At 44.3% G+C, this 27,363-nt stretch overlaps 1 protein-coding gene across 4 annotated transcripts in view; it reads left to right on the top strand.

The window, feature by feature from the left end:
- The window catches only part of CSNK1A1 (casein kinase 1 alpha 1), a 42,602-nt gene extending 37,903 nt beyond the window's left edge, over positions 1 to 4,699 (top strand). For 3 of the 4 annotated variants that reach the window (XM_081136315.1, XM_081136314.1, XM_081136312.1), the window contains one exon: positions 2,233 to 4,699. In XM_081136315.1, coding sequence (XP_080992441.1) covers positions 2,233 to 2,240 — 8 coding nt within the window. In that variant the 3' untranslated portion in view covers positions 2,241 to 4,699. The remainder of the gene's footprint in view (positions 1 to 2,232) is intronic. The other variant, XM_081136317.1, reaches the window with a different exon arrangement.
- The last annotated feature ends 22,664 nt before the right edge of the window (positions 4,700 to 27,363 follow it).

The following is a 27,363-nucleotide window of genomic DNA, read 5'->3' as shown; positions in this document are numbered from 1 at the left end:
AAAAAAATTCAGGGATATCTGAATTTAACTCACGAATACGAGCAGATATGTACTCTTCGGATTGAGAGGTAGAAGCTCCTGGTTAGTTACATAAAAATAAACATTTTTTTCCTTTGCAGATTTGAAAAGAAACTTAAATGTAGCTAGCTATTAACTCTTTAATCTGCCACATTAACTCTGCAATCCTGTTTTAATTTTTCACCCTCTTTTAGGAACAAAGGAATCCACTTTAGCTGTTGTTGCAGCGAAGATGGGTTTTTGAACTAGAAGCCAGTGGACGCCACCTAAACTACAAGATCAAAACCAAGCACTACTGCACGCTGGGGAAAAGAATGCTTAGTACTTGAAGACAGAATAGTTGGATACCTCCTGGATGCTCATACTGAGATTTTTTTTTTTTCTGAACAAACTTCAGTAACACGCTAGGACAATTCACTGGAGAAACATTAATCCCTGGGCGGAATGTTCTACCTACCACCGTCTAATCTGAAGAGTTAAATCTGGATTTAACTGCTGTGTTATACCAGGAATATTGTTAGGCTGGCCTTTAATCCATAAAAACAATTGTAATTGACCCAGCAATTCTTCAAATCAGATTAAAAGATGAACAGATAAAATTCTTACCTAGATATAATTTTTATCCCTGTTACAGATGAGTTTTTTCGTATTTTGACTCCAATGTAACTCAAAATTCCTTCTTAGTTTGTTAGTGACGATGGTTTCCATTTAAAGCTGTTTGGATATTGAACATAGTAATTATTCAATATAATTATATAAGCAAGCTATGTTAAAACCAGCAATTTTAGTAGTTGTGAAAATCTTTTTTATGGTATTTAATAATTGCAGTACTTGAAACCAAATGCTCATCAGGAAAAAGTTCATTTCTGTTTAGCTAATCATAGTTTTAGTTTGCTTTAAAATACTCTATTTTAAAATTGGAATTAGATTACATAACTTGGTCAGGTTTTGAAAACTTAATTCAGGTTTGACAGCCATTTCTTTTTATGGCTTACCCTGCTAATCCTATTTAATAATATATACCAAATAGATGATACTCCTTGTGGTGAGTACATTTTCAGAAAGTTTTCTTTCATTTTTGGCATTTGCTTTATGAACATGTAGTACTTGGGACAGGCAGCAAAGGTCTCTTCTATCTATTCTTGTGTTAGGCACTATGGAGAGACAACGAAGTGCGGCACTGACATCTTGTCCTCAGGGCTTAGCACAATATATTTATTAAATGAAGGAAGGTGACTTTCTGCCCCCAGATGAAAAAACTCCTAGTTAACAAGTGAGAGAATATTTACCAAGAAACAATATGTAAATGTTTGGCACTATCTTTAGGAGAAAAGACACATGTGTATGAACATTAAGTTATAGAAGTATTTTATTTATCCCACAAAGCTCATTGGACAAATGTTTGAGACATACAAAAAACATGGTTCATGCTAAGGAAGTGAGATCAGAGTGGGCTAGAATATGGTATTAATAGAGCCATTAAGGGTTTGGAGGGGGGGTGGTCAAGAGGCATTGACACCTTAAAGGAAAGAAGGCATTGATAGTTGTGGATGAGGGAGGGGAGTGTTTGCAGGATGGGGAAGGCAGGAGAAGTAAATAAAGCCAAGAAAGCAACTGATTTACATTTTCAAAGCAGCGACAAAACCTGTTCTTTTTAATGTAACTGATGGAAATAAAGAATTTTTAAAGGTCTAAGGTTTCTATAGAAAAAGTTTTCTGTTGAGTGGAATAACTCAGATAATTATGCCTTGAATATATTTATTAAAACTGTTCCTTATTTGTATCAGAAATAATGTGCAGAAAGTTCCTATTCATAGTATAATTAAAACTATACTTTCCGTTTGTTAGAGCAATCTATTTTTCATCCATTTGACAGAATAGTTGAAAACTTATTATGTCCTGGGTACTAGAAACACATAAGTAAACAACAGGCTTATAAGAATTACCATTATTTCTCTAGTTTGAGAATTGTACGCTGACTGAGAAGCTTTAAGTCACTGTGCATTACTATCTAGAAGTATCCAGAACAGAAAAGTTTCTTGTCTATTTTTTAAAAAATGAGTTTGTGATCTTCAAATAGATAAGAATCACGAGTCATAATCCTAAAATAATCATTAGCTCAACTACCTAATTTCCTTATTTTGGGTGTGGTTTTAAAAACTTTTAGTTTGTAATTTTAACCTTTTTTCCCCTGTTTTTTATTTTTTTGAACAGGTTTCTAAGCATGAATCAAGGAACAGAAGAAGCAGTGCAGATGATCGGAGCAGCATTTGTTTCTCCCCAAATCTAGAAATTTTAGTTCATATGTACACTAGCCAGTGGTTGTGGACAACCATTTACTTGGTGTAAAGAACTTAATTTCAGTATAAACTGGCTCTGGGCAGCATTGGTGATGCTGTGTCCCGAGTTGTAGCCGCTGTAATTGTGAATATTAACTGAGATAGTGAAACATGGTGTCCAGTTTTCTATTGCATTTTTTCAAGTGAAAAAGTTAACTAAATGGTTGACACACACAAATTGGTGGAGAAATTGTGCATATGCCAATTTTTTGTTAAAATCTTTTTCTTTGAACTATACTGCTTTGAGATCTCATTTCAGAAGAACGGCATGAACAGTCTTCAGCCACAGTTGTGATGGTTGTAAATGCTCACAATTGTGCATTCTTAGGGTTTATCCATCCCTGGGGTTTGCAAGTTGTTCACTTAAAACATTCTTAAAATGGTTGGCTTCTTGTTTGCAAGCCAGCTGATATGGTAGCAACCAAAGATTCCAGTGTTTGAGCATATGAAAGACTGCCTGCTTACCTGTGCTAGAAATAACAGCATCTAAAGTGAAGACTTAAGAAAAACTTAGTGACTACTAGATTATCCTTAGGACTCTGCATTAACTCTATAATGTTCTTGGTATTAAAAAAAAAAAAGCATATTTGTCACAGAAATTTAGTTAACATCTTAAAACTGAACATGTATGTATGTTGCTTAGATAAATGTAATCACTGTAAACATCTATATGATCTGGGATTTTGTTTTTATTTTGAAATGGGAGCTTTTTTGTTTACAAGTTCATTAAAAACTAAAAACTTTCTGTAAGGAAATGAGATTTTTTTTTTTAACAACAACAAAAATGCCTTGCTGACTCACTATAAAATCAAGATCTCCCCAATTTTTTGATAGACTACTTCAAGCCATTTGTTACATAATACTCCTTTGCAAATCATTTTAGGTTTTGTGGTATAACTGTCCTCAAATTAAGTTTTTTTGGTCTGGAGGAGAAAGGCATTTCATTTTTCTTAATGACTTGCAGGTACACATACCTAGTGCTGGGACTTGGTATTGTAACTCCTGCAGCCTCAGACTAGCAGCTGGACTGATTTTGTACAAGAATGAAAGCGTTAAAGGGTTTAACTACAGAATGAAGTCTGCCTTTAAATTTTTTTGTTAATTGGCTCTGAGTGTTGACTCTTAACCTTGGAGAACATCACACCATGTGAGGTTCATGTGATCCGCTGACCCTCCCTAGCCCACCATTTCTGTAAGTTTTCTGCGCTTCCTCTCAATCTTATATGCCACTCTTCTTTTTCTGACCCAAGAGAAAGATTTATTGACAGTTATTTTTCAAAAACTAATTTATTTATAGCATGTCAGTTTAAATTTTAAAAAGAACTTTCATCTGAAAATGCTGCCAGGAGCCAATTGTGTAAAAATGTAGGTATTTTGTAAAATAATCTTGAAACTGTAAATTGACACTAGTTTGGTCAGATTGCATCAAGCTTAATTTTTCTTTTTCCTTCCTTTTTTTTTTTTTTTTTTTTTTCATTTGAAAACTAGCAATAATTAATTCTGTGATTCCTACATTCTGCCGCTAAAGGATATACTAGCTCCATCATACTGCAGAAATGAGTATGAACTTTTGGGGTAGACAGCTTTGTTTCTTTTCTATCCACTCATGTCAGTTAAGGTATTTGTTTTCTTGACTAATAAACCCTTTGATACTTTTAGCCAGAAATCAGTCTCATAAAGCTATTTTTGAGTATAGTTTGTGTAAAATAAAAATGTTTAGCTTTGGTAATAACTTTTCCAAGCTGAACTCCCTCTAGCAAGATATTTTTCAGTGCTTTTATTTACTATGCACTTAGACTATGCACTTTTTCTGAAATATTTTTGTAACACTTAACTTTTTTGTATTTTTGCCATTTGAAAAGGTTGTGGTGTAGTTGGTCTGTAATTAAGTTGCAGATTTATAACTGCTGTTAGCTTTGTAAATCAAAAATATAGGTGTTTTTGTCCTGGTATATCGTCATTCCATCTGCAGCTGGAGCTGGAATCCCATTGATCTTCTAGCTACCATTCATTTCTTCACAGTTCACAAAAGAAGAATGTGAAATTCAGTGAATGCTGTTTACTAATCCTGTTGGGAGATGAATCTCATTTCACCAAAATTAAATTATGTTTTTCCACTAAAATGATGATACAAGTTGAAGACACATCACTGAAATTGGAAGACCTCACCACTTAAGGCTCCACAGTGGCTCACTCAGCTGAACTCTAGGTTACTACTATTTACTTTGTTCACCCATTGGGGGGGTACAGTTTTTTTAAATGTTGGGAGATGGCCATTCTAACTACTGTTGAATGTCTCTGTTTTGGGAAGGTATAACAAGAAAATAAAAAAATATATATGACGGGAGAGACTGGTTATCTCCTCCCATATGGTTGTGCTCATGCTCCTAAGGCCTACAAATGGGACTTTGGGGGTTTGCTTTTATTGTGTTTCATGGACAAATATTAAGAGACTTTTTATTTCTACCAGTCCTTGCAGTACTACTATTAAATATTTTAAGCAGAGTATACTGTAATAATTATAAACTTAATTTCATTATAATAAAAAACAACAATAAGGATTTTTAGACCCCAAGCTAATGAGCTAGTTTTCCCTAATGTTTGCTGAACTATCTATCAAGAATAGGTTCTTATAACTTTATTAGTGAACCATGGGAATTCTAAGAAGGAGTGGCCTAGACATTTTCAGCTCCTGCAAATTCAGCAGTCCCAGGTAGTTGACTCTGAGCTGATGTGTAGCAGTATTTTAGATTTTCTTTTAGTTTTTAAATAGTAATAACCATGTGACCCAGATGTATGTCGATCTATGTGAGATAAATTGTTAAAAACATAAAAGAATTTTATATATCGCTGATGTGCTTCCCCTTTAAAGTAGACTGTGAGACTATTTCTTAAATCACACTACTATTGCTCAACATTTTGAAGGTTTCTCACCCTCAGCCCCCCAAAAATTTTCCACTTCCTCCTCGGAATACATGTAATAATGACAAACTTTTTAGTCTACTTCTCATCTTCTGAAAAGGCCAGAGAAGGGATCAAGGATAAGTTTATTCCGTCAGGTTCTGCATTCTGTATTTAATCATCAACCAATATATAATTGAAGTAGAATGATTTGTTTTCTGAAATGACTTGTTAGACCAGTTTGGGGATAGTGTGTATGCAAAAATGTAATGAAAATGTTGAGCAACATCGGGGCTATTAGAGCAACTAACTGTTTAAGACACCTTTCAAGTAGGTCAAATGCATTGTTTGTTGATTGAGGCTGTGGACCCACAGTGGCTAGAATTCTGTGATCCTGCAGATTCAACAAGTTAGAGACCTGAGAATTGACACTTAATTTTTTTGGTCTCTTCTCCTTTTCAGCCTAGTGCTGTGAATTGGTTTATTCTACCTTTACTTTTGTCTAACCAGGTCCCTTGAAGAGGTTTTTTGAAGCAACCCTACTGTTGTTAACCATGTACAGTCAAAATTATGAAGAAATGTTTGTAATATTAATGATTGCTTTAAGTATTGGGAGCAGTGATGAGTTAATTGGCGTCAGTACTACCCAAGACCTGAGTCAGAGCACCTGCCATGTTGAGTGCTTTCTGAATGAATGGAAGAGTAAAATGGGGGTGGGGAAAGGCTTTAAAAGACCAGTATGTCCATGTTCATAGTGAGGTGGCCAACTAGAGTGTGTAAGTCATAGCTATTTAAGTGCAGGGTTTTCTGTTGTACTTAGTCATTTACCACTCCAAGCATGTGCATTTTTCATAGGGAGATACATGTGGAAAAGTTTGAAGAAATGACCTGAGCTACTTTGGCATCACAGTGTACTTTTAGACTGTCAGGAGCTGTGCCAGCTATAGGGAATTCAGAAGCGAACAGGACAATGCCATCTTAACAGTTTACCGTGTGAAAGAACAGTTTTATACCACAGGGTAACCATTGCAAAAGAGGAAGTATTTGGGTTCTATGGGAGCACCTAGCAGGGAGAGCCACCTCAGTCTTGAAGTTGCTTAAGGCTTTTGGAAAGAGTATGTTAGACATCTAGACAGATGTGGGAGCAGATAAATTAGATGGAGAGCAACAGATGAAAAACCTGAACTAAGGCTAAGAAAGAATAAAATTAGCCACAGAACCGTTAAAGGGATGGACAAAATTGGAAGTGCCCTTTGTAAGGATTACAAAGTTTTAGGCAGGAAACCCACTTAAGCTATTGCAGGAGAGATTAGAGCACATTGGAAGATAGACAAAAGCTGTGGGAGAGGATTGGTAGTGAAAAGACGGGGTGGAATCTGCAGATTATGCCTTATTCTGTCAAAATCATGAAAAATACTGAAGTATCTTATTTCCTGAAGGTGACAAGAATTGTGGTTGGGTTTTAAAGGGACTTGGGTCTTTGTCTCAGTTTAACTTCATCATGTAGTATCTAGGGGAAGCCTTAAGAGCTTGTTCCCTGTTTGGTGAAATTGAACAACTGTATGGAACTACTTTCAGTTACCCTCAAAAACTCTGCCGGTAGCAAAATTTAGATATTTCTATCTACATTTCTTCTAATGCCATTTTAAATGTTAAAGACTGTTTTAACTTCATTATTTATTAGTTAAGATAAAAGTTTTTGTGTCTTTGAAGAAACAGTAAATTGCCCATTTGTCTACTAACTAATAAGTGTGATCATGGATCAGACTTTCACAAGACAAGCAAGGGCTTCATACTCGGTCATCTCCGTGGCCTGAGTCGGTGCCCTTAGAAATGACTTGTGGTTTATAGTCCTGTTTACAAGTTGCTTTTTAGCTTTTTCATTTTGTAACTTTATTTTGATATTAAGAACAAAAATTGCAAGAATAGAACAGTGGTTCCCCCTTATGCTATTTAATGAACATTTTGCCCCATTTGCTGTGTAAACATACTTTTTAATCATTTTAAAGTAGGTTACAGATCTTCCCCCTTTACACCTAATATTTTTAGTGTGGGTAGTATAATTACTAAAATCAGAACATTTTAAAAAATGTTTTTATTGATTTTTTAATTTTTATTTTATTTTTGAGAGAGAGAGAAACACTGATGAGAGAGAAACATCATCAGCTGCCTCCTCCACGCCCCTACTGGGGATGGAGCCTGGAACCCAGGCATGTGCCCTGACCGTGACCACTTGGTTCCTGGGTCGACGCTCAACCAGTGAGCCACACTTGGCTGGGCAAAATCAGAACACTTTAATATTCACACATTTGTAGTCCAGTCTGTTTAATCCGTTACCCCAATGTCTTTCATAACTCCCCTCCCACCCACCCCACCCCAAACTGTCCAGGATCCAAAGCAAGGATCATGTGTTGTGCTCAGTTGTCAGGTCTGTGTAGTGTCCTTTAATTTGTCCTTTCTGACATTACAATTATGTGTGTAATGTTTTTATTTCCCAGCTGTGTTCGCTGAGGGCCTAGTACCTGTAGTAACTGCAGCAGCAGTGAGTACACCTAGTACCCAGATCTTGACCTCTAAATAAAGGAACCATGCTCCTTGGAGAAATGTCTGACTTTAGGGCCCGGTCAGAGAAAGTACAGATGAACCTGTAACATTCTGTTGTACCAGGAAGGAAGGAAATCTCAAAAAAAATGATGGGTATGTGTCAAAAGGGCATGGGAAACACTTGAAGGGTTCTTACTAGCCAAACCTGTATCAAATACATTATTGAAATATTGGTAGCAACATAACTCACTGACAATCCAAGATTCTCATATTGATCTAAAAAAATGGGGAGAAGGAAAAGCTCTTAGTGTCAGCTAATACAGGGGAATGTAATAATGCATTAGAAAAGCATTTTGCTAAAAGCAAGTGTGACTTCGATGAGCAGAACATTTACATTGTCTTAAAAGTATCTACACATTACTTACTGAGGAGCCTTTTTTTTAAAGTATTGATTTTTAGAGGAAGGGAGAGAAGCATCGATCTGTTGTTCCACTTTTCGTGCACTCATTGGTTCCTTGCATGTGCCCTGACCAGATCAAACCAGCCTTGGTGCATCTGGACAATATAACCAACTGAACTACCCGTCCAGGACTATTGTGGGACTTTCTTAAAAATATTTGGCCTGAACACTTAAAATACTAACATTTTTTGATCCTCAGTTGGAGAGGCGGTGTGATCGTACTCACCTTAAAGATTGCAATACTAAGTTTCATAGAATGTCTTGCAGAATGAAGAACATCTCAATCATCATAATTATAAGAAACAACTTATTCCCATTAGATAACTGAGAAGCTAAACAGATGGGTTGGTAAATTTTTCAGAGCCAGGATCAAAACCCGATTTCCTTCAGTTTTCATACAGTTAAACCATGATGTCCTTTTTTATTACCATTTAAATTTTTACATGGACACTTAGTGCTATATCCCCAGGCTCCATGTGAGTCCTGGCGCATTTTTCGTTTGGGGATACTGAAGCACAGGATTGGAGGCGGTACTGAAGTTCTCTTGGTGTCTGAAATGAAAATGTAACTTTGGCCCTTTGAAAATACATTATCTGAAATGAGTAGCAGCTAGGGTGATGCGATGGAAGGTGGTTATAAGTTGTCCACACCAATGATTGGCTGTCAGGATCCACGTTTAGGACCAAATGCTAGAGCTTGTTTTCTTGGACCTTTTGGAGATCAGTTGGTGAAGTTAAAGCCCAAAGAGATGTATAAGTGTGTAAAGGTTCCCACACCCAGGACTTTAACCAGGGCCAAGTAGTACTGTTCACATTTTTTAAAAAATGTTTTTAGTGGCCCTCCCATTAAGCCAGAGCAGTTCTTTCATATGTTGCATTTGTCTGCCAATGTTTGCCTAGTTATCACCAAGTACCTCATCAGCTGATAGCAAAAACAAAAAGTTTTGCTTCTGAACAGTCTTCAATAAGAATGGAAATTAGGGTTTTTAGAAATCAGTTTAAAACTGTTGATGAAAATTGTTAGTATAGGATGAATTTAAGATACATTATTATAATCGGGAGTAGGCTGCATTAATAAAATTTGCATTCTGCTAGATAAGTTTGGTCCAAGTTATTTTTACTTGTGAATGTTTCATTTCTACTTTTGGAGCATTTCCATGTAACCAGGGTGATACTGGTTATTCTAATAGACTGGTATATTTACTGAAAGAGGTTTGTCTCCCCCAGTACTAAAGTACTTTTCTGGCCCGATGATGTCAGTTATGGGGTAGAATGTCTAGGTAGAAAAATACAGCCTGTCTTAACATTACCATATTAAGTCTGCAATATTACTGATTCTGAGAAATAAAATAGTTTGAATAACCATTGGAAACAATTTCTGGGATGTCAGGCAGTCATCCGTTGGTTCTCTGCCAATGGGCAGTGGCACAAATAGTGGTGATAAAGTACTGCATTAGATATTTAGGATTGGAAGAAGGGGATGGTGGATATTTTTAGAAATTGCTCTGGACAGTTGCTAAGTAAATATTTAATTGCAAAACTGGTTTGCACTGTGCTAACATGCAGCTCCATTAAGAGTAATGTTTTAGTCTAGATTTAGACAGAAAAACTAGTAAATTAGTCTACATTGTGTGTGACCCTGCCAAATGGTGAAGTATGTGTTACTGCTTTATCTTGAACTTTGTATGGCAGGAGAATTCTCTTTTTTTGGCCTATGTACAAAAGTGAAAGTTCTGCACAAACAGTAGTAGAGATTGATTTTACTCACAAATAGATTAGTAATTAAGGAGCATTTACTGAGTCTCGGGTTCCAGGAACTGCGCTACTCAGGGAGTTCAGGAGTGACAGTTCTTACGAGACTGTGCAATATGGGATGTTTACCAAAATGGATGCAATACTAGTGGAGCAGATGGAGACCAGAAAAGATGGTGTTGGAATTGCATCTTGAAGGATGAATAAGATCTTACCAGGCAAAGAAGACTCACCTTGAAGAAACTAGCCTTGGAAGAATGGAATAGCAAGACACACCCACATGAGTAAGTTAATCCAGCAGTTACTCCTTTCGCATAGAGCCAAGATGAGTGACGTGGGCCGTGAGTGCTAGAGGTTCACATCTGAATGCATAAGTCAAAGGTCAATTTAGAGTAAGAGGAAAAGCCTCATTCAGCCTCGTCTGTCCAAAGACAGTTTTATTGGTCTACAAGCCAGGAGATCTGAATGATGGGATAAGTGGTAGGAGGAGGAGAAGGTGTGAGAAAATCCAAACAAGCATGAACTCACTTCGGGAAATGTGTTGGGAAGGATGGTGGTTTCCAGAGCAGGCAGCTGTCTCAACAATAGACTCTTCCTCATTCCCTTGCACCAAGTCCAGCTCTGCAAAGTCCTGCGCATGATACTAACAGTTGCTTTAATAACCTCAAGTGTGGTGGTGAGGACTCCTTGGGTTCGGTCGCATTGGAGCAAGTCTGTTGGACTTCAAGGCTGATAGCCTGTTCCTGTGGGCTAAATATATTCTAATGTATTTTTAAATGCCACTTGTCCATCTTCAGCTTCTATCTTTAGAGGAAAATGTGCTATATTTATAATGACACCAGTAAGGAAAATTCCAGGCATTAATTTTACTTAAGTGTGCATTGTCACTTGGAGAGGAGCCTTGACAAGGGGATTTTGCTGCTTGCAAAAGCTAGATATCCAACCCTGTGCTTTTTGTCTGCAGACACTATATAGAGTGGTAACGGGCTAAGATGGATGAGCAAGAGAATAGCAATGCATGGAAAGTAAACAAAGATCACTGAATCTTGCAGCTCTGATCTGAAATACCCTGTTCAAGGTCACAGCTGATCAGTGGCAGGGCTAGGACAGAACCCAGCTGGCGCCCTTTTGTCACTAAACTAAGCTCGGGGATGTGATTCTCCTAAGTACAGTTCCAGGACCAGCAGCAGCTGGGGACTTGTAGGAATGCAAATTCTCATGCCCTGCTCCAGACCTGCAGAGTCAACTCGGGATGGAGCATTAGGAAGACCCCTTCTCATGCACACTGAACTCTGAGAAACTGGTAAAAATGAATTGGGAAGGCACCTAAATATAAGACCCATGATTTCAGTTTCCTCATCTATAAATGAGTAATCAGTAAGTTGTCGCCATCCTGGTGGTTGTGAGTCTGGAATGGCCAGAAACACCATATAGGTAAAAAGGTTTGCCGCAGACAGTGGGAGACCGAAGCATTCTTTGGCTCACAAAAACAACTCTTCCCCACTCCACACCTGGTGACATGTTAACAAAAGCAGCTGTGGTGGGAAGTGGGAAAGCCCTGCATAGCCAGGGCTCCCTCACCCCCAGCACCCCATTGGCTCCATTACAAAGCTCATCAATTCCCTTGCCCTGGTTTGTAACTTGAGTTAAAATTACTTTTTAAATGATTCATTATGAGAATCCCTTTAAAGTTGCAAACTTTAAAAAAACACGTTAATTTCATCTTAAGACTTCATTTTTTATCAAAACCAGTTATCCATGAATCCTGTGAAGCCTCACTTTTTGAGTCACTTTTTAAGGCATGGGGTCAGAAGTGCCCCATGGGGAGAGATGTAAATAGATTGGGGAATTGTCACTGCAAGGGCAATAGTTGAAACTCGAGGACTGAGTGAGTTTTTCCAGACTCAATTCTGATCTGGATGTGAAGAGGGCTGGACACGGAACTCCGGGGCATACGGGGATAAAGGACGAATCACTGCCCTGGCGGGTGCGGCTCAGAGCTTAGGGCCTTGGCCCGAGCGCTGAAGGGTCACGTTGGTTCCCGGTCAAGGGCACGCACCTGGGCTGCAGGTTCAGCCCCGGCCGGGGCTGAGGGAGGGAGGCAGCCAACCAATGTGGCTCTCACACTGATGTTTCTCTTTTCCTCCTCCCTTCCACTCTAAAAATTAATGGGAGAATTATCCTCGGATGAGGGTCAAAAAAATAAAGGAATGAATTCCTGAAGAAGGATGGGGAGCAGTCAAAAGGAGGGCATCCGGGAAGTCAGCGGCTCACAGGGGCAGGGCCAGGAGGAAGCTGTTAGTCAAGGTGCTTCATGCTAATTGCTGAACTGGACAAACTAGAAGAGTGACTTTGCAAAATGTAATTTTCCTTAGGTACAGGAGGCACACTAGCCACGAACTCCCTCATTGGGAGTGGTGTGTGTCCCCCCTTTTTCTTTTCATTGACCATTGGCCAGGCCCAGTCAGATCTAAAATGCATCTGCAAAGGTGGCTTACCAATGGAGGGGAAAGGACAAGTATTTAGGAAGTTATCTTCTTGGTCCTAGATTGTTTGCAAGTGCTGTTATGGAGAAAGCTGGGTGTGTCGGGGACCTGCTGTTGGAACTCGCAGGTATGCAGGCATGAGATCTTCCAGGAAGGCTGAGCCTGGAGTTGCTAAACCCTGATGGCTCTCTGGCACAGGCTCCTCGCCTCTCAGGGCTTGTCACACAGGAAAACAAGCCATCCATTCCCGTTGCTAGGAAACATAAACAGCAAGAAATAACCTGCCTATCTGCTGAGGGTTTAGCCTTGCAACTTTCCCATAAATGACCAACAGCTGCTTGACCTTGGGGGGAGGGGGTGGCTATAGCTCCATTTTGGCATAGGAATTAGGAAGGAAAGACATCCCTGCTGGAAGAAGAGTTTCTTTTAGGACTGAAGTCATCACTCTTTTTTCCCCCCCTTGTGTTCATAGAGTCTAGTACAAAAAGGTGACCAGTAAAACCGCTGTTGAATATTAATGCAGATTAGGATAGTATTAGCTTTCACTCCGCACCAGTACTGTGTCATTGGATTTGAGGTCAATTAAAAGCCTGCATTATCTCTCTTCAGGATCTGTTGCCAGGCCACATCTATCTTGGACCTATGCAAAAAATGCTGATTTTAGGTTCAAAACTTTTAAATGGCTCCACCATTGATTGGTACCAACCCCAAAAGAGATTAACAGAAGCCCTCCAGACTCAGCTTCCTGAAAATAGAATTGTAATCCTCCCCCTGCCTGTAAAAGGAACTTTATCAATACGTGATCCTGGGCATGTGTATGTCTGTGTATGTATGGGGTGTGTTTAAGAACGTTTTCAAAGGGTCAGTGTGTTGCAGGCCTAATCTGACAACTTCAGTTTTCTTCTTCCAAACCATGCTAGACTAACCCTCCAAGCTGACTTTTTAATGCTTGCCTATTGCTCAAGAACCTGCCATCCCTTCTGCTTTCCAAGACCATGGAGGATGACTTGGAAACTTAGTTGGGTGTGTTTAATAGCCGGCTCCACAGCCCGTGCTTAATGTGTCTTGTTACTTTGGTCCCATTGTGTACCCTATTGATATGCCACTTATATTGTGTGATAAACTCCTTCCTATGGTTTTTGTGCAACCTGCTCGCCAAGATCCACGCATTGCAATGTATCAGGGTTGACTCACCATATCTACAAACGAACCTGTTGTCTTGCCTCCCTAAACCTGCTCTTCCTCCTGTAATCCTCTCAATGAATGCTAACTCCCAAGTGGGACACCTGGGAGCCATCTTTGACTCCTGTCAAGCCTGTCTCCTCACTGCCCTCACTGGTTCTGCTTTCATTTGACCTTTATCTCATCTGAACTCTCACAGTAGCCTCTGATCGAGTCTCCTTGCCTTGGTCTAACGTCTCCGATCCGGTCTCCGCATCATTCTTCTTGAATATGTCACCCCGCTCCCCCCTTTGCTTTCAGGATAACCAAACTCCCTGCTTCCCAACCTATCCGACCTCATCCCTTGGCCTCCTCCTAGGCCCCAATCTCCATCCCCACACCCTGCGCTCCACGAGCAGCTCCCAGGACTCTGCCCCACCATGCCTTCAGACTCCTCGGTGTGAGAAACGCCTTCCACTTGCTCCAATCTGCCTGCTCGTTCAGTTCAAACATCTCTAGGAAACCTCACCAGCCCCACCAGGAAGGTTGATCACTCCCTCCTCTGTGCCCTTGCTGTCCTAACTTTATTTGCAATTGTATTTCGGCAGTTCCTCAGACATGCATTTCTCCCTCAAGACTGAAATCTCCTCAAGGGCTGGGACCCTTGTCTGTACTCAGGGCTGGAGGAATGGCACATAGGTAGTAGGTGCTTGGTGAATATTTCTTTACTGATGGATTCATGGACAATTCCAGCTCAGTTAGAGCTAAGTTGGTCTTATGGGGAGAGGGGAAGGGGCTTCTAACCAGAAGGAAACTCTTACATCTATAGGACACGGTCTCAAACTGAGCATTTGTTTCACTGTAAGATGTGTTCGTTCCTTTCCAGGAGGAGCATAGGTGGGAGAGGGTTGGAGAACATAGGTTCAAGTATTGAAAAATAGCAGAATCTAAAAATGTTATTGATCTAAGGGAGATTCAAGATCAGCGGTTGAGCATCAACCTAGGATCCAGGAGATGGTGGTTCGATTCCCCATCAGGGCTTGATCCCCAGTGAGGGGCGTGCAGGAGGCAGCCAATCAATGATGACTCTCTATCATTGATATTCTCTCTCTCCCTCTCCCTTCCTCTCTCTGAAAACAATAAAAACATTTTTTAAAAAAGACCATAAATGGGATATGATTATGCCTCTTAAGTGTACATTTTAAAAAATCCAATATTCTCTGTAGTTGCGGAAACAGGCCTGGAAAGGGAACTGACCACATTGAAGCCACAAAACAAGTTCGTGGCACAGTGACTTCTTCGTTCCTAAGCCTGGTCTCTTTTCACACTATAGTTCTCAGGTGAATTGGGTTTCGATCAGAAATTGGAGAGAGAAAATGTTTTTTCTCACTTCTCCCAAGACGGGGCTGGAAATTAGGTAAGAATTTCTTGAGAAAAATGAAGTGTGGATGGTCAGACTGCTAGTGTAGATTTTGACTTCACTCTTTCACTCACGTGTTCCCTGCAAGATCTTTGAAAAACAATGTAGCCCTTCGCACACTTTTAAGTTGACATCTAATTTTTTAAATCATGACTTTAGTTGCAAAGCATGTGCTTGGGTGTTTCTATAGGGTGCTGCACACTGATTCCTCCTTTCTGAGCACCACTGGAATTCAAATTTGAAATTTCTATCAGCCCTGGCCGGTTTGGCTCAGTGGTTAGAGTGTGGGCCTGGGGACTGAAGGGTCCCAGGTTTGATTCCTGCCAAGGGCACATATCTCGGTTGCAGGCTCGATCCCCGGCCCTAGTCGGTGTGTGAGCAGGAGGCAACCAATTGATGTGTCTCTCTCACGTTGATGTTTCTGTCTCTCTCTCCCCCCCTTTCGAGCTCTCTGGAAAGCAATGAAAAAAAAAAAAAAGAAAGAAATTTCTATCTCGAATTATATTCCAAGGGGGAAGGGGCGTCAATGAAAAGCACCACAGTGTGGCTGCCTTTCCAGCGTGATTGTCTTGGACTGGTGGTGGCACTTATGACCAACCAGAGCCCACACCCTTTGGGAGCAGCTCTGCCCAACCCCACCAGTTGAAAACAACACCTGGAAGCATTCTGGTCAGAGATTCTACCTCATTCCTTTTCTCTATGAACTCCTACTTCCATTTCACTTCCCCCACGCAATTCATTTTTGTGCCCTGTGCTCTTTAAATGCCTGCCCTATTGTATTTGAAACAAAAATATGCACTTAAGTTCCAACTTTAATTTTTAAAAAATGCTCACCCGAGGATATGTTTTTATTGATTTTTAGAGAGAGAGGGAGATCAGTTGCCTCCTGTACGCACCCTGACTGGGGATCGAACCCATAACCTTTTGGTGTATGGGACAATGCTCCAACCAACTGAGCCACCTGGCCAGAGCCCAATTTTAAGTTCTTGTGACCGTAAACCTGGAAGTGTTATTTCTTCTGACTGGAGTTGTCATTGCAGTTATTAGACCTATAGAGAAATTTTATTTATGGAGATGGATTTTTAAATGCATGTTCCTGTGTACATTGATAAATTTATTCCTAGACTGAGACAGAAATCACTATCAATACTTTCCCTATTTTTTCTTTTTTATCCATGTATGAGTCCAGAAGCTTGTTCACATAATTATATGGAACTCGAAGGTGTTTTTGTCATTGTAGTGTCACTCAATCTTTGAATTCTTTCCAAGATCCAGGCACATCTTGTTTTATGGCACTTGGCTTTATTGCACTTCACACATGTTCCATTTTTCACAACTTGAAGGCAAGGCCCTCCACCAGCAAAAAGATTGTGACTTGCTTTATTGTGATACTGGTGTTATTGCCATGGTCTGGAACCAAACCCTCAATATCTCCCGGGTATCCCTGTAGATGGCCAAAAATCACTTAGACTCTTTGATGGAAAGTCAGTGAACGACTCCATTAGAGCTTCCTTCGATGTTGTACCATGGCAACCTCTTTTCTCTAAGGAGCTTCTAGAACAAAGTGGAGCTTCCTCAAAGGAGCTTCTAGAACAAAGTGGAGCGGTTTTACAATTTGCCCACTGATTAGAGGCCCTTAGAGTAGAAGCCGCAAGGGCAGGGCTGCCCTCAGGCCTCGGGGTCCTAAGCCCTCACAGACCCCCTAGAATTTTCTTCCAGTTCTCTCCTTATCCTGTTCCTTCTCCAGGACTGAATCTCTGGATCTGGTGCCTGAAACTCCCTTGAGCTGAAAACCAGGCTCGTTTTCTGCCTCCCACTCTAACGGCCTCTCTCCCAGAGTTGACTCTCTCTGCGGGACAAAGACTCACCCTGTATAATTAGCAAATCAAATCAGTCACCGATGTGGCTCTTAAGACCTAAGGTGGGGTGGGAGATGGGTGAAGGGGTGAAAAGGGGAGAAAATAGGGGACATCTGTAATACTCTCCACAATAAAATAAATCTTAAAAACTTATGAAAAACAACAACAAAAACAGCATCCACAAAGAGATGGCTTTTGAGAGCTAACCTACCACATTCACCTCTTGGCTTCAAAATGATGCGCTTTTAAAAGGCAAGCTTGCTGAAAGCTTTCAGTGTCAGCTTTTCGAGCCGTTTACAATCAGCTCTGACAATGTAGGGAACTGGCCGGCTCTACCCCGTGCGCCAGAGCACTCTGGAAAATTGCGTGGCACTGGCCCCAGCTCGCCTCCGTTAGCATTTTCATTCAGGGCATTAACTTTGCTTTTGTATCTGAACCTACTTGGATTCTTGCCTCTTTCCGACCACATTAATTATCTCAGGTTTCACCGGGACTCTCTCTCCTTGACTGGCTCCCATTTCTAAGGAAGATGAAGTCACAACATCAAAGCCCTGTAAGTCAGTAACTTCCTCTTGCATTAACCTTTGATCTGAAACAAAAGCAGAGCCCTCCGTGCTTCTGCAGGCAGCTTGATTGAGGCCTTGGAACTAGCATGGGAGCTGGTGGAGACGAGACGAAGGTTACTAGACTTCACTCTGCTCCTCACAGTGACCCAGGTTAGCTGCCTCTCCATCGCAAAACTCAGTTCCTGCATCTGAACACTTGGATACACATTTTTGCTCTGCTTTCTACTCCTACCTGGGATCAAGGGACAGGCAAAAGCTTTGTTATGTTCAGAACAGCGCCAAGCATACAGGGAGCTGTGGACTAAGGTTAGCAGCCAGTACTGATATCCAAGGTGCTGCCCAGAATTTGAGGCCTGGTCCGCTCGGAAATCTTTCTCATGATCTCGGGGAACAGGGTAGATTAGATGGATTTTGACGGAGGAAGGGTGGGTTAAAGCATTATCTTCTTAAGTCCATCATCCCAGTGAGAATAGCAAGTGCCACATAGCTGAGGTCTGGGCAGGCAGGGAAAGTGGGCAGATGGGCTGCTTTGCCAGCTCGGACCCACCCAGCTGGTTTCCCCAGCTCCTCTGGGGAGGGTGGGGTGGGGCCCAGCTGTGAGTGAGTCACTCGGGTTGCACGTCTGAGCAGCACTTGGCCTTACCTGTCTAGTGGAGAAAAGGCTGGGACACCTGGGAGAGCCAGTCCTGCCCCGGGGGGGGGCTGCCGGGAGGAGCCTGCTCTCCGGGCCCTGAGGTGGATGATGGAAAATGCTCCCAGTGGAGCCGGGGAAAGATCATGTGCTAGACAGCCATGGCCACACCAGGAGGCCGAGGGGGCCCTGGTCCTGCCCTCCCCCACCTCAGGTCCATCGGAGCAGAGAGATCCACCTGTGGATGGGAGCTGGGAGCATCATGTGCATGGGCAAGGTCTCAGCACTGGAGTCTCCGAGGTCTGGGCTTGGCTTCCAGCCCCACCCAATACTAGCTGTTTGACTTTAGCCAAATCACTCAGCTTAGCTCTAAAGGAGGGGATGACACATGTCCCATGGGGTTTTTATGAGAATTCAGTAATGTTTTATAAAACAGGTCAATATAAAAGACTGCAAATGTCTAGCTGGTAGAGTTGGGGGCTTGCACTCCAGGCAGAGCCAAACCAAGGGCTGAGGTTGGAAAGTGATGTCCTCTGAGAATCGAGACCAGAGAGTGGTCTGAACAACTGAGTACAAGCGGGAAAGGGGAAGAGGAAAGGGGGGTGGTGCCCCAACTGGGAGAGTCATGAAGACCAGATTATAGAGAGAGGCTGTTACACTTTAGGCCACAGGGAGCCTGTCGATGTGTATGCAAGGGGTTAGAGGTGACTTCAGGGCTCTGGAAGGCAGGGCGATATTGTATCTTCAAATATAAGGCTTGGAATGTTTCCTTGGGGAGTTGACATGGGCTATGAGGACAAGGCAAAACATCAGCCTACCTGAGACACACCCACAAGCAGGTAGCAGCCTCACATTTCACCCCTCAGGAGGTAAGACACCCGTGGGTGACCCAAGGCTCAGTTCTAGGAGACACCTGGACTGAGTTCCTTAAGGCTCAGATCCCAGGATAGAGACCAGGTGTGCAGTGGACTCTCTGGATACAGTTGTAGAGTGAAAGAAAAAACAGGAGCCTCTGGCCTGGCTCTATATTTTGCAGGAGGGAGACCAGCCAAGAGTGGGAGCTTGGTTACTGGAGTGGGAGTCTGTTCATCTGGGTGCATCAAAGCCCAGTCAAGCCCTAGTGGGTTTGGCTCAGTGGTTAGGGTGACGGCCTGCAGACTAAAGGGTCCCAGATTCAATTCCTGGTAAGGGCACGTGCCTCAGTTGCAGGCTTGAGTGCGGGAGGCAACCAGTCAATGTGTCTCTCTCACATCAACGTTTCTCTCTCTCTCCCTTCCACTCTCTCTGAAAAGCAATGGAAAAAATATCCTCTGGTGAAGATTAAAAAAAAAAAGCCCAATCAAACTCCAACAGGAGTGTTTATCAAAGAAAGGTAGTTTATTAGTTGAGGAAATGGTGCCGAGCCTGGAGTCACAGGTAAGCCGGTACTAAAAAGACCTGGCTCCCAGATGGTTTCCAGGGAATGGGTCATATAGGGGGGAAATCATTAATCATTGTGGCTAAAGGAGTTGGGGTCATGGGTCCCACTGATTGTTTGGGGCCAGGGTAGGGAGTAGTTTATCAGTCTATCAGGTCCTGACGTCAGCCGTGGCCTAGTTCTGTCTGGTTTCAGGAGGGAGTGGTCCGTAGGGTCGTTCAGCTTTCGTGGGCTGGGGCTGAAACACAACTGAAGTCAAGATGTTATCTTTAGCTTGACCACAACTGTTTCTGTGGTCAACAGACCCCCGGCTTTGTTCTTAAGACAGTTTGATACAGACCAGAATCTGATGTCCTAAGGGTTTAATGATTAAGGAAGGCAGGGGGCGGACAAAGGAGAAGGGGTCACATTAAAGAGATGGCGTTTCTGCTCAGTCACAGCTTGACGTCCACGGGCCACACAGCAGGCGGTGGGAGAGCCTGGCCCCACGACGCAGGGCTCCTCTCTTCAATCCAGACTTTCCTATAAAGGAACACCACCCGTCCCTGCCCTGAGGGCCAGGCTGTAAGGAGGGATCCCTTTGTCCTGCCCCCACGGGGCTCTGCACCTCTCTCACCTTGAGGAGAAGAGGTGAGATCAGCAGTTCCCGGAGCAGAGTGTGGGGGGCAGATAGGCCCCGCCTGAGATGATGTCAGTCTCACCTCATCTCTGCCACTCTGGCTACAGCCAGGAACCTTGCCAGGCAACCTCTGCTTCCTTGGAAAGCCTCCAGGAGAATCACAAGGAAACAGCCCATGTCTGCATTTTGTGCTCTCCAAAGGCCTTTGTACACCCTGTCCAGAGAGGCTCCGGGCTACTCCTCACTCCCTTCCAGCCTGACCTGATGGCCTCTGCAGGGGACGGTGCAACGCCCCTCCCTCTTCTGTCACTGCCCTGGAGGTCAAGGTCCACCTGAAGAACCACAGGTGAGAGAAGGGAGACCCAGCGCAGCGAGGGAGCCCAGGACTTGCCTCTGGCTTCCCCACCCTCCTGCAGTCTCTTCCCAGGCCCCAGCCCCCAGCCCTCAGCGGTCTCCCTTTACAAATATTCAGCCAGATCAAGTCAGCTCTCCTTTCAAAGTCAGCTCTCCCACCTCAGTCCGGCCGAGCCAAAGTCTGAACGCCCTGCACTCTCGCCCTCCGTCACGTCCCAGACCTCAGTCTATGACTCTCCCTCAGTCAACCCCGCAGACACATGGCCCACCTGTCTCAGGCATTTGCACTTCCAGCCCACCTGGAGCACACCCCAGAACCCTCCCAATCCTTGCCCCACTGTCGCTGGCTTCGGGAGGCCTTCCCTGACCACCCTATTTGAAGATGCAACCTGCCCCTCACTCCCCACCCCTTTCGCTGTTTTGTTTTTTTCCAACAAACATACTGTATACTTTACTTACTATTTTAAAGTAACAATAATCTCGGTCTCAGCTAGGAGAACAGCAACACGAGATGGTTTCAGTCTATTTACTGCTGCATCCCCAGGATGTAGTCTAGTGCCTGGCACGTAGCAAGCCCTCTACTAACGCCCACTCAGCACTGGAAGGATAAATGAGGAAATCATAAATGAATGAAGAGAGTGACAAGAAGCTACTTTGCCTTCCTGGGCAGGCAGTTCCCTCCCTGTATGGGAATCCTGAAAAATTCGAGATACTAACTTTTGTAAGAGAGAAAGGGCCAAACTGTGGGTTAAGATCTTGGCTGTTAAAACCACCAGGTACAATCACCACCTCCACTCCACTCCTCCAAACACACTGCTTTCATTTTTTATAGAGAGCTTAATTTATCCCTTTGGCTTCTTCACACCGTTTCTATTTAATCAGTTACAAACTAGATGCAATAGAAGCTCAAATCTGGAGCGTGCAGCTTGGTGACCTTGTCCATATACGTCCACCTGGGTAATAACCTCCCAATTCAAAGTGTGAGCAATTTCTATCACTGCAGGAGGCTTCCTTAAAGGCAACTACCCTCTTGATGTCACCACAGAAATGGCCTTTTCCCCTTTAGAACATCACTTAAATGGAATCACACAGGATGTGTGCTTTTGTGTCTGGCATCTTCTGCCCAGCATTGTGTCTGTGAGGTTCCCCCCATTGCCCTCTCCACATCTTCAGGCCTAACAGGGACGCAGGAGCCTCCACACTCACTCAGCCTTCTGGGCTCTGGCTTGTCGTGGATGCAAAGGCTGGAGAGAGACTCAGCTGCTTTGCTCCAGCCTTGGTGACCTCATTGTAGCCCTGCATCAAAGGCAGACCAGCATCGTAGAATTAGGCTTGGGTTCAAATTGCTCACCTGCCACTTCTTGGCAAGGTGATCTTTGGCAAGCCACTAACCCTTCATTTCTTTTCTTCATCTGTAAAATGCACATATAATTATACTATGACTATGTGACATTGCTGTGAAGATGAAAGAAAATGATCCCTGAATCTGGTACTCAGAGATGGTAGATGCTTGATAAATGCTAGTTATTTTTATTATGGCTTAGACCACCAGACACTCCTCTGTAATTGTCTTTATTGGGATCTTTGCCCAACAGGCCAATCCACAGCTATTTGCTGGCTATCTCCCCTCACCTCTACCGGCTGCCTGCTCAGGCCTCAATTTCCCCAATGTTTAAAACATTTTTATAAATGGGCACAGAGTATAATTATATGTGCATTTTACCCCAACCGGAATCCGGAAGAAATACAAGGAAGCACACGTATATAGGGGCCTTTTACAAGCACCATAATGAAACCTTTGTATCCTCCTAGGAGAAGATTCATTATCAGATCTTTCATTCAGGACTTTGAACTTGATCTCCACAAAGTGCTGAGTAAAGAAGTAGCTTAAGAGCAGAAGGCAGGCACCAATTTGAGACTCAATCTGCCGTCGCAGATAGAGAAGCCTGAGCCACTCACACCCACTCTCAATGGTCTGGTGCCTCCCAGCCAGAAGGCTGCTTCCCCACCCACGCAGCCACACACGAAGCACAGCCCGGAGAGGGGGCCTGGGCACATTGTGGGAATCTCAACGTCACTCCATGACTCAGCCCCTTGGGACTGCCAGCCTGGCCACAGTGACGTGGCACACACGGTGGCTGTGTCAAGGGCTGCCTTAGGAGCACTTACCCCGCCCCCCACGAGCAAGGACCATCACCTCCCCTGCAAACCGTCACAGAGGACCGATGATAACAGCAATAGTATTTGATAAGGTGGACAACTGACAGTTTCAGAGCCACACATTAAGTGGGACTCAGACCGTCTTCAGAGCCATTGCTGTCTTTGTGGACTCGTATGTGCGATCTCAGAACCAGCGGTGGGCGAGCTAACCACCCGCGGCCCCCAAGTTCGTGCTCACAGTGAAATTCTGGAGCCACCACTGGCCACATTCCAGGGATACAGTCACACGGTCCCTGCGGCAGTCACCTCGCCTCACAGGACACGCTGGCAGCCGCTCTGCAGTGAAGTTAACACTGATAACAAAGAACATTTGTTGAGTAATTACCGTGTGGCAGGCACTTCCTGCGTGAGCTCCTTTAATCCACTCAGCATTTCTGGGAGGTGGCTTATGTGCCCCCCAAGAGAAGTCGAAGCCCTAACCCCCAGTACTGTGACTGTGACCGTCTTTGATGACAATCAAGTTAAGATAGGCTGTTGGGGTGGGCGCTAATCCAATAAGACCGGTGTCCTTATAAAAAGGGGAGATTTGCACACTGAGACACATACGCTGGGAGAAGGTGTGACAATGAAGACACATACCGGGGTGATGCGTCTAAAAACCAAGGATCGCCAAAGATTGCCAGCAAAGCCCCAGAAGCTAGGAGAGAGGACTGGAACACGTTGTCCCTCACAGAAGGAACCCGTCCTGCCAACACCTTGATCTCAGACTTCTATCCTCCAGAACTAGGAGGCAATAGATTTCTGTTATTTAAGCCCCCCTACCCCCCGCAGTCACCCCCACCATCACCGCTGCCATCGCCCCCGCCCCAGTTTGTGGTCCTTTGTTACAATAGCCCCAGCAAACTATTACAGGTGGGGACTGTCTCTATCTACATGTTACAGATGAAGAAACTGAGGCTTGTCTCTGGCTTGGCCAGGGCCTTAGAGAGCTGGGATGATGGGGGAGCAGAGGTGGGCCTAGGGGAGTTCCGGGGGGCTGCGTGTCCCTGCCCCTCCCCTGCTGGGGTCCCCACTCCCACAGCAGCAGGGGGATCAGGGCCCTAGCGCAGCTGGTATCTTTTCTCTGCTCCCTCTTGTCCTGAAAGGCCACAAGGGCTGAGCCAATGACTGGGGAAGGAGCTGCAAACAGACACCCGCCAGAGGCTGTTGTATTGGAAGGATTTAAGATGCATTATCTTGTCTAATATCCAAGAGTGGGATGCAGGTGAGAATGTGAGATTGGGGTGCACTGGGGGGCCTACCAGGGCTCTGAGCTCAGCATTTTGAGACTATATCGGGCTTCTCTCCACCTCTCCTGGGTCCTCAGGTGTATCCTGCGTGCTGGTCCCTGTCTGCTGTTGACAATGCACACGTCTCTTTGAGTCTCTTCTTTGTCTAGTCTCTTTCCTCCAGGTGTTCTTCATTGAACTCAAATCCTTAATTTTGTTATAATCAAATACTTGTTGAGTTTTGTTTAAGAAGTTGTTTCCTGCCTCAGGGTAAAAAGATGTTCCCTCCATCTCATTCTTCTAACTATATAGCTTTGCCTCTTCTGGGGAGATGGACCCCTCTGGAGTCCACCTGTGTGTGGGGTTAGGCCAGGCCCTCAGGTGGCAAACAACTCATCCCAGCTCCTAAATGCTCTGATTTCTAACAAGCAAAGCCCTGAGCTCCTCATTCAGGTTCCTTTAACCATGGCCGTTTCTTTACACCTGGCCCCCTTCTCTCATTTCTATTATTTGCCTCCTTTCACACGTAGGTGAATTTTTAAAAATTCCTATGTAGTCCATCTGTCAAAATAAATCCAATAATTCAAGGAGGCCCTGCACATTCTGTCCTGCTCTTGATGCACAAATCATGTGAATGTATGAAGGCACTGAGAAGTCCTGCGACTTCCCAAAGAATGATGTTCCCTATTTGATATAATGGGTGCCTCTACAGACAGACACCCTGGTCCCTGTGCCTTTGGGGCGGCCCCCACCAGGATGATGTTTTTATACTTTTTCAGAGCCCAGAGCAGGTCTCAGTGAGCTGGTTGAGGAACACCTAGGCATTGTAGGGAAAGCTGCCTGTTTGACTCAAAAGACAAAAGGAGGTCAGGCGATGAACTTCAAGCCCAAAGCCAGTGAGTCAGAATCTCACCCCCAGCATCACTCTTGGCCTGGGCGAACCCTCACAAGCCTGGTCCATGCAAATATCCTAAAAGTCATGAGCCCTTAGAACCTCCCCTGGGATCACTGACCCCTCCTGGGCTGCACATTCTGTTCAGATCAAAGCGCTGACCCAGACTCAGGCCACACCGGTGCCTTGGGGCTACTTTAGAGATTGTCCCATCCTGTCATTCTTTCATGTCATCTGAAATCTCTTGGCAACAGCTTCCTGGAGCACACTGTTGATTCTGAGTCTTTCTGATTCTGTGCTCATCTCAGTGAATGGTAGGAGCTCAAATGCTGGGGTTGATTGGTAATGCCTGCCATGGTTACAGAGTAAGAGATGGGGGGTTTGTGCCAAATTGACATCCTGGCTCTAGCCTTCCTGGGGTTGAGGGGAGCTCATGAGAGGGAACTGGGCTCTACAGTTTATAAAGAAAGCTGAGACATGCAGGAGACAGTTGATGGCAGGAGCTTCTGATTGTGCCTTGTCTGAGCCAGCCTCAGCCTGCCTGCCACACCCATAGCTTCCTTCTCACCTGCAGTCACGTTCGTGCCACATGACCCCACTTCCTTGGTTGCAGTGGATTGGACCGTGGGTGGGGTTCCCAATCTATAGGCCAATTCACCAGCCTTTGAGGTGGCCTGGTGGGAAAATTAACTGCACTAAGTAGATCCTCTTGGGGAGCGTGAATTCAAGGCAAAGAGTAGAACAGTTGATTGCAAAAACAGAAGCTGTACAATCGACAAAGAGAAGTGGAGAGAGAGAGAGAAAGAGAGAAGAGAGAAACTGAGTGGGTTAATGACACACCCAGGAGTGACAACTCCTCAATTCCTGCAGCTGACACACCAATCCCCAGGGAGTCCGCCTGGGCAGGGTGTGGGAGGGCAAAAGCTATGCCTGCTGGTTTATCAATTAGGTCTCCATAACCCACTGAAACTGTTTCTAGCCAAAAGGATTTTTCCTGCCCTGGGGCTGAGGGTTGAAGGCCCACCCTCCAGGCCTTCTCTGGTCCTAGCCTCCAGCTATGGATGTCAGGTGGGCTCCGGACGACATGTCGGTGAGATCAAGGAGTGGGGTTGATTAAAGGGTGCTGTTTCTGGGTAGAGCATGGCATCCTCCCTGTGACAACTGCCCTCAGTTGGGGGTCTAGTAATAGATCTCAGTTGGGGGTGAGGAATGGGCCATAAGACAACATGTGTGAATCTGTCAGGAGCTACAGTCTAGTTTTAGCCTTTCATTACTTCAATAAATATTGACAGTGAGTAGATACAAGCCTGGGCTCTCGGCCAGACCACCCGGATTTGAATCCTGGTTCTGCCACTTACCAATAATGAGACTTTGGGCAAGTCATGTAAGCTCTTTGCACCTCAGTTTCCTTAGCTGTAAAATGGGGGCAACGATGGCGCCTCTCAGGGTTGCTGTGAGGGACAAATATAAGCACTTAGAATGGGGCCTGGCACATAGTAAGTGCTACTAAATTCCAGGCTCCTGCCAGGTGCTGAGGGTACAGAGTAGATTTGGCTGCTGCCCTCGTGGAGCTTAGAGTTGTTAAAAGAAACAACAGACCCAAAACGGAGTCACTTTTGCTAAGTACCACCAACACTTAACACTTAACCTAATTGCAGTTTCAGCCTCTCAGAGGAGTGGCATTTTAAACCAATTAGTCTGGAATGCCCTGGGCAGCACTAGTGAGGTCATCTGCCTGTAAGAACTCCTGCCTGCCCCTCAGGGAAGGTGACCTCCCCTGAAATAATCCAATCTTTCACTGTCTTGCCCAACCCCCTTTCTGCCTGTAAAAACCTTCCATTTCCTACAACCCCTGAAGTGTCCTTCTACTTGCTAAGTAGTAGGCTGCCGGATTCACAAATCGTTTAATAAAGTCAACCAGATCTTCAAATTTACCCAGTTGAATTTTGTCTTTTAACAGAGTCTAGAATTCAGTGGCAGCTGAGGGCCCCTGCCCACCTTTGTCTTCCACGCTGTGGGAAACTGGTCTTTTCTGAGCCTGGCCTCAGCCACCCTTGGTGAGACCGCCGTCCACCCCCGCATGTCTAGTCTTGCTTCAACCTCCCGCCCAGGCTGCAGCGGGCCAGGCGTGGCCAGGTGTGGCGGCCGCAGCAGAAGCAGTGCCCAAGGGGAGGGAGGCATCTTGGGCTGAGTCAGAAAGGCCACTGCTCAGGTGGCACAGGGATGAAGGAGGCAGGTCAGAAACCAACACACCAGGCACAGTGGTGGGGGCGCCCTCTATTGAGTGGCCGACACATGCTTGTCGACATCCCCGCGATCGTCTCCTAGCTGGATGCTTAAAACAACACTAATTTATCCTTGCACAAGTCCCGAGGCCAGAAGACCAAAATCAAGGTGCCTGTCAGCTGGGCCACACTCCTTCCAGAGACTATGGGGTAGGACACTTCCTTGGCTCTTCCAGCGTCTGGTAGCTCCTGGGGTTCCTCGGCTTGTGGAAGCATGACTCCAACTCTGCCC

This window comes from Miniopterus schreibersii, assembly GCF_964146895.1.
Source record: "Miniopterus schreibersii genome assembly, chromosome: 4".
Classification (NCBI taxonomy): Eukaryota; Metazoa; Chordata; class Mammalia; order Chiroptera; family Miniopteridae; genus Miniopterus; species Miniopterus schreibersii.
This window is presented reverse-complemented; position numbering and strand designations above follow the sequence as displayed.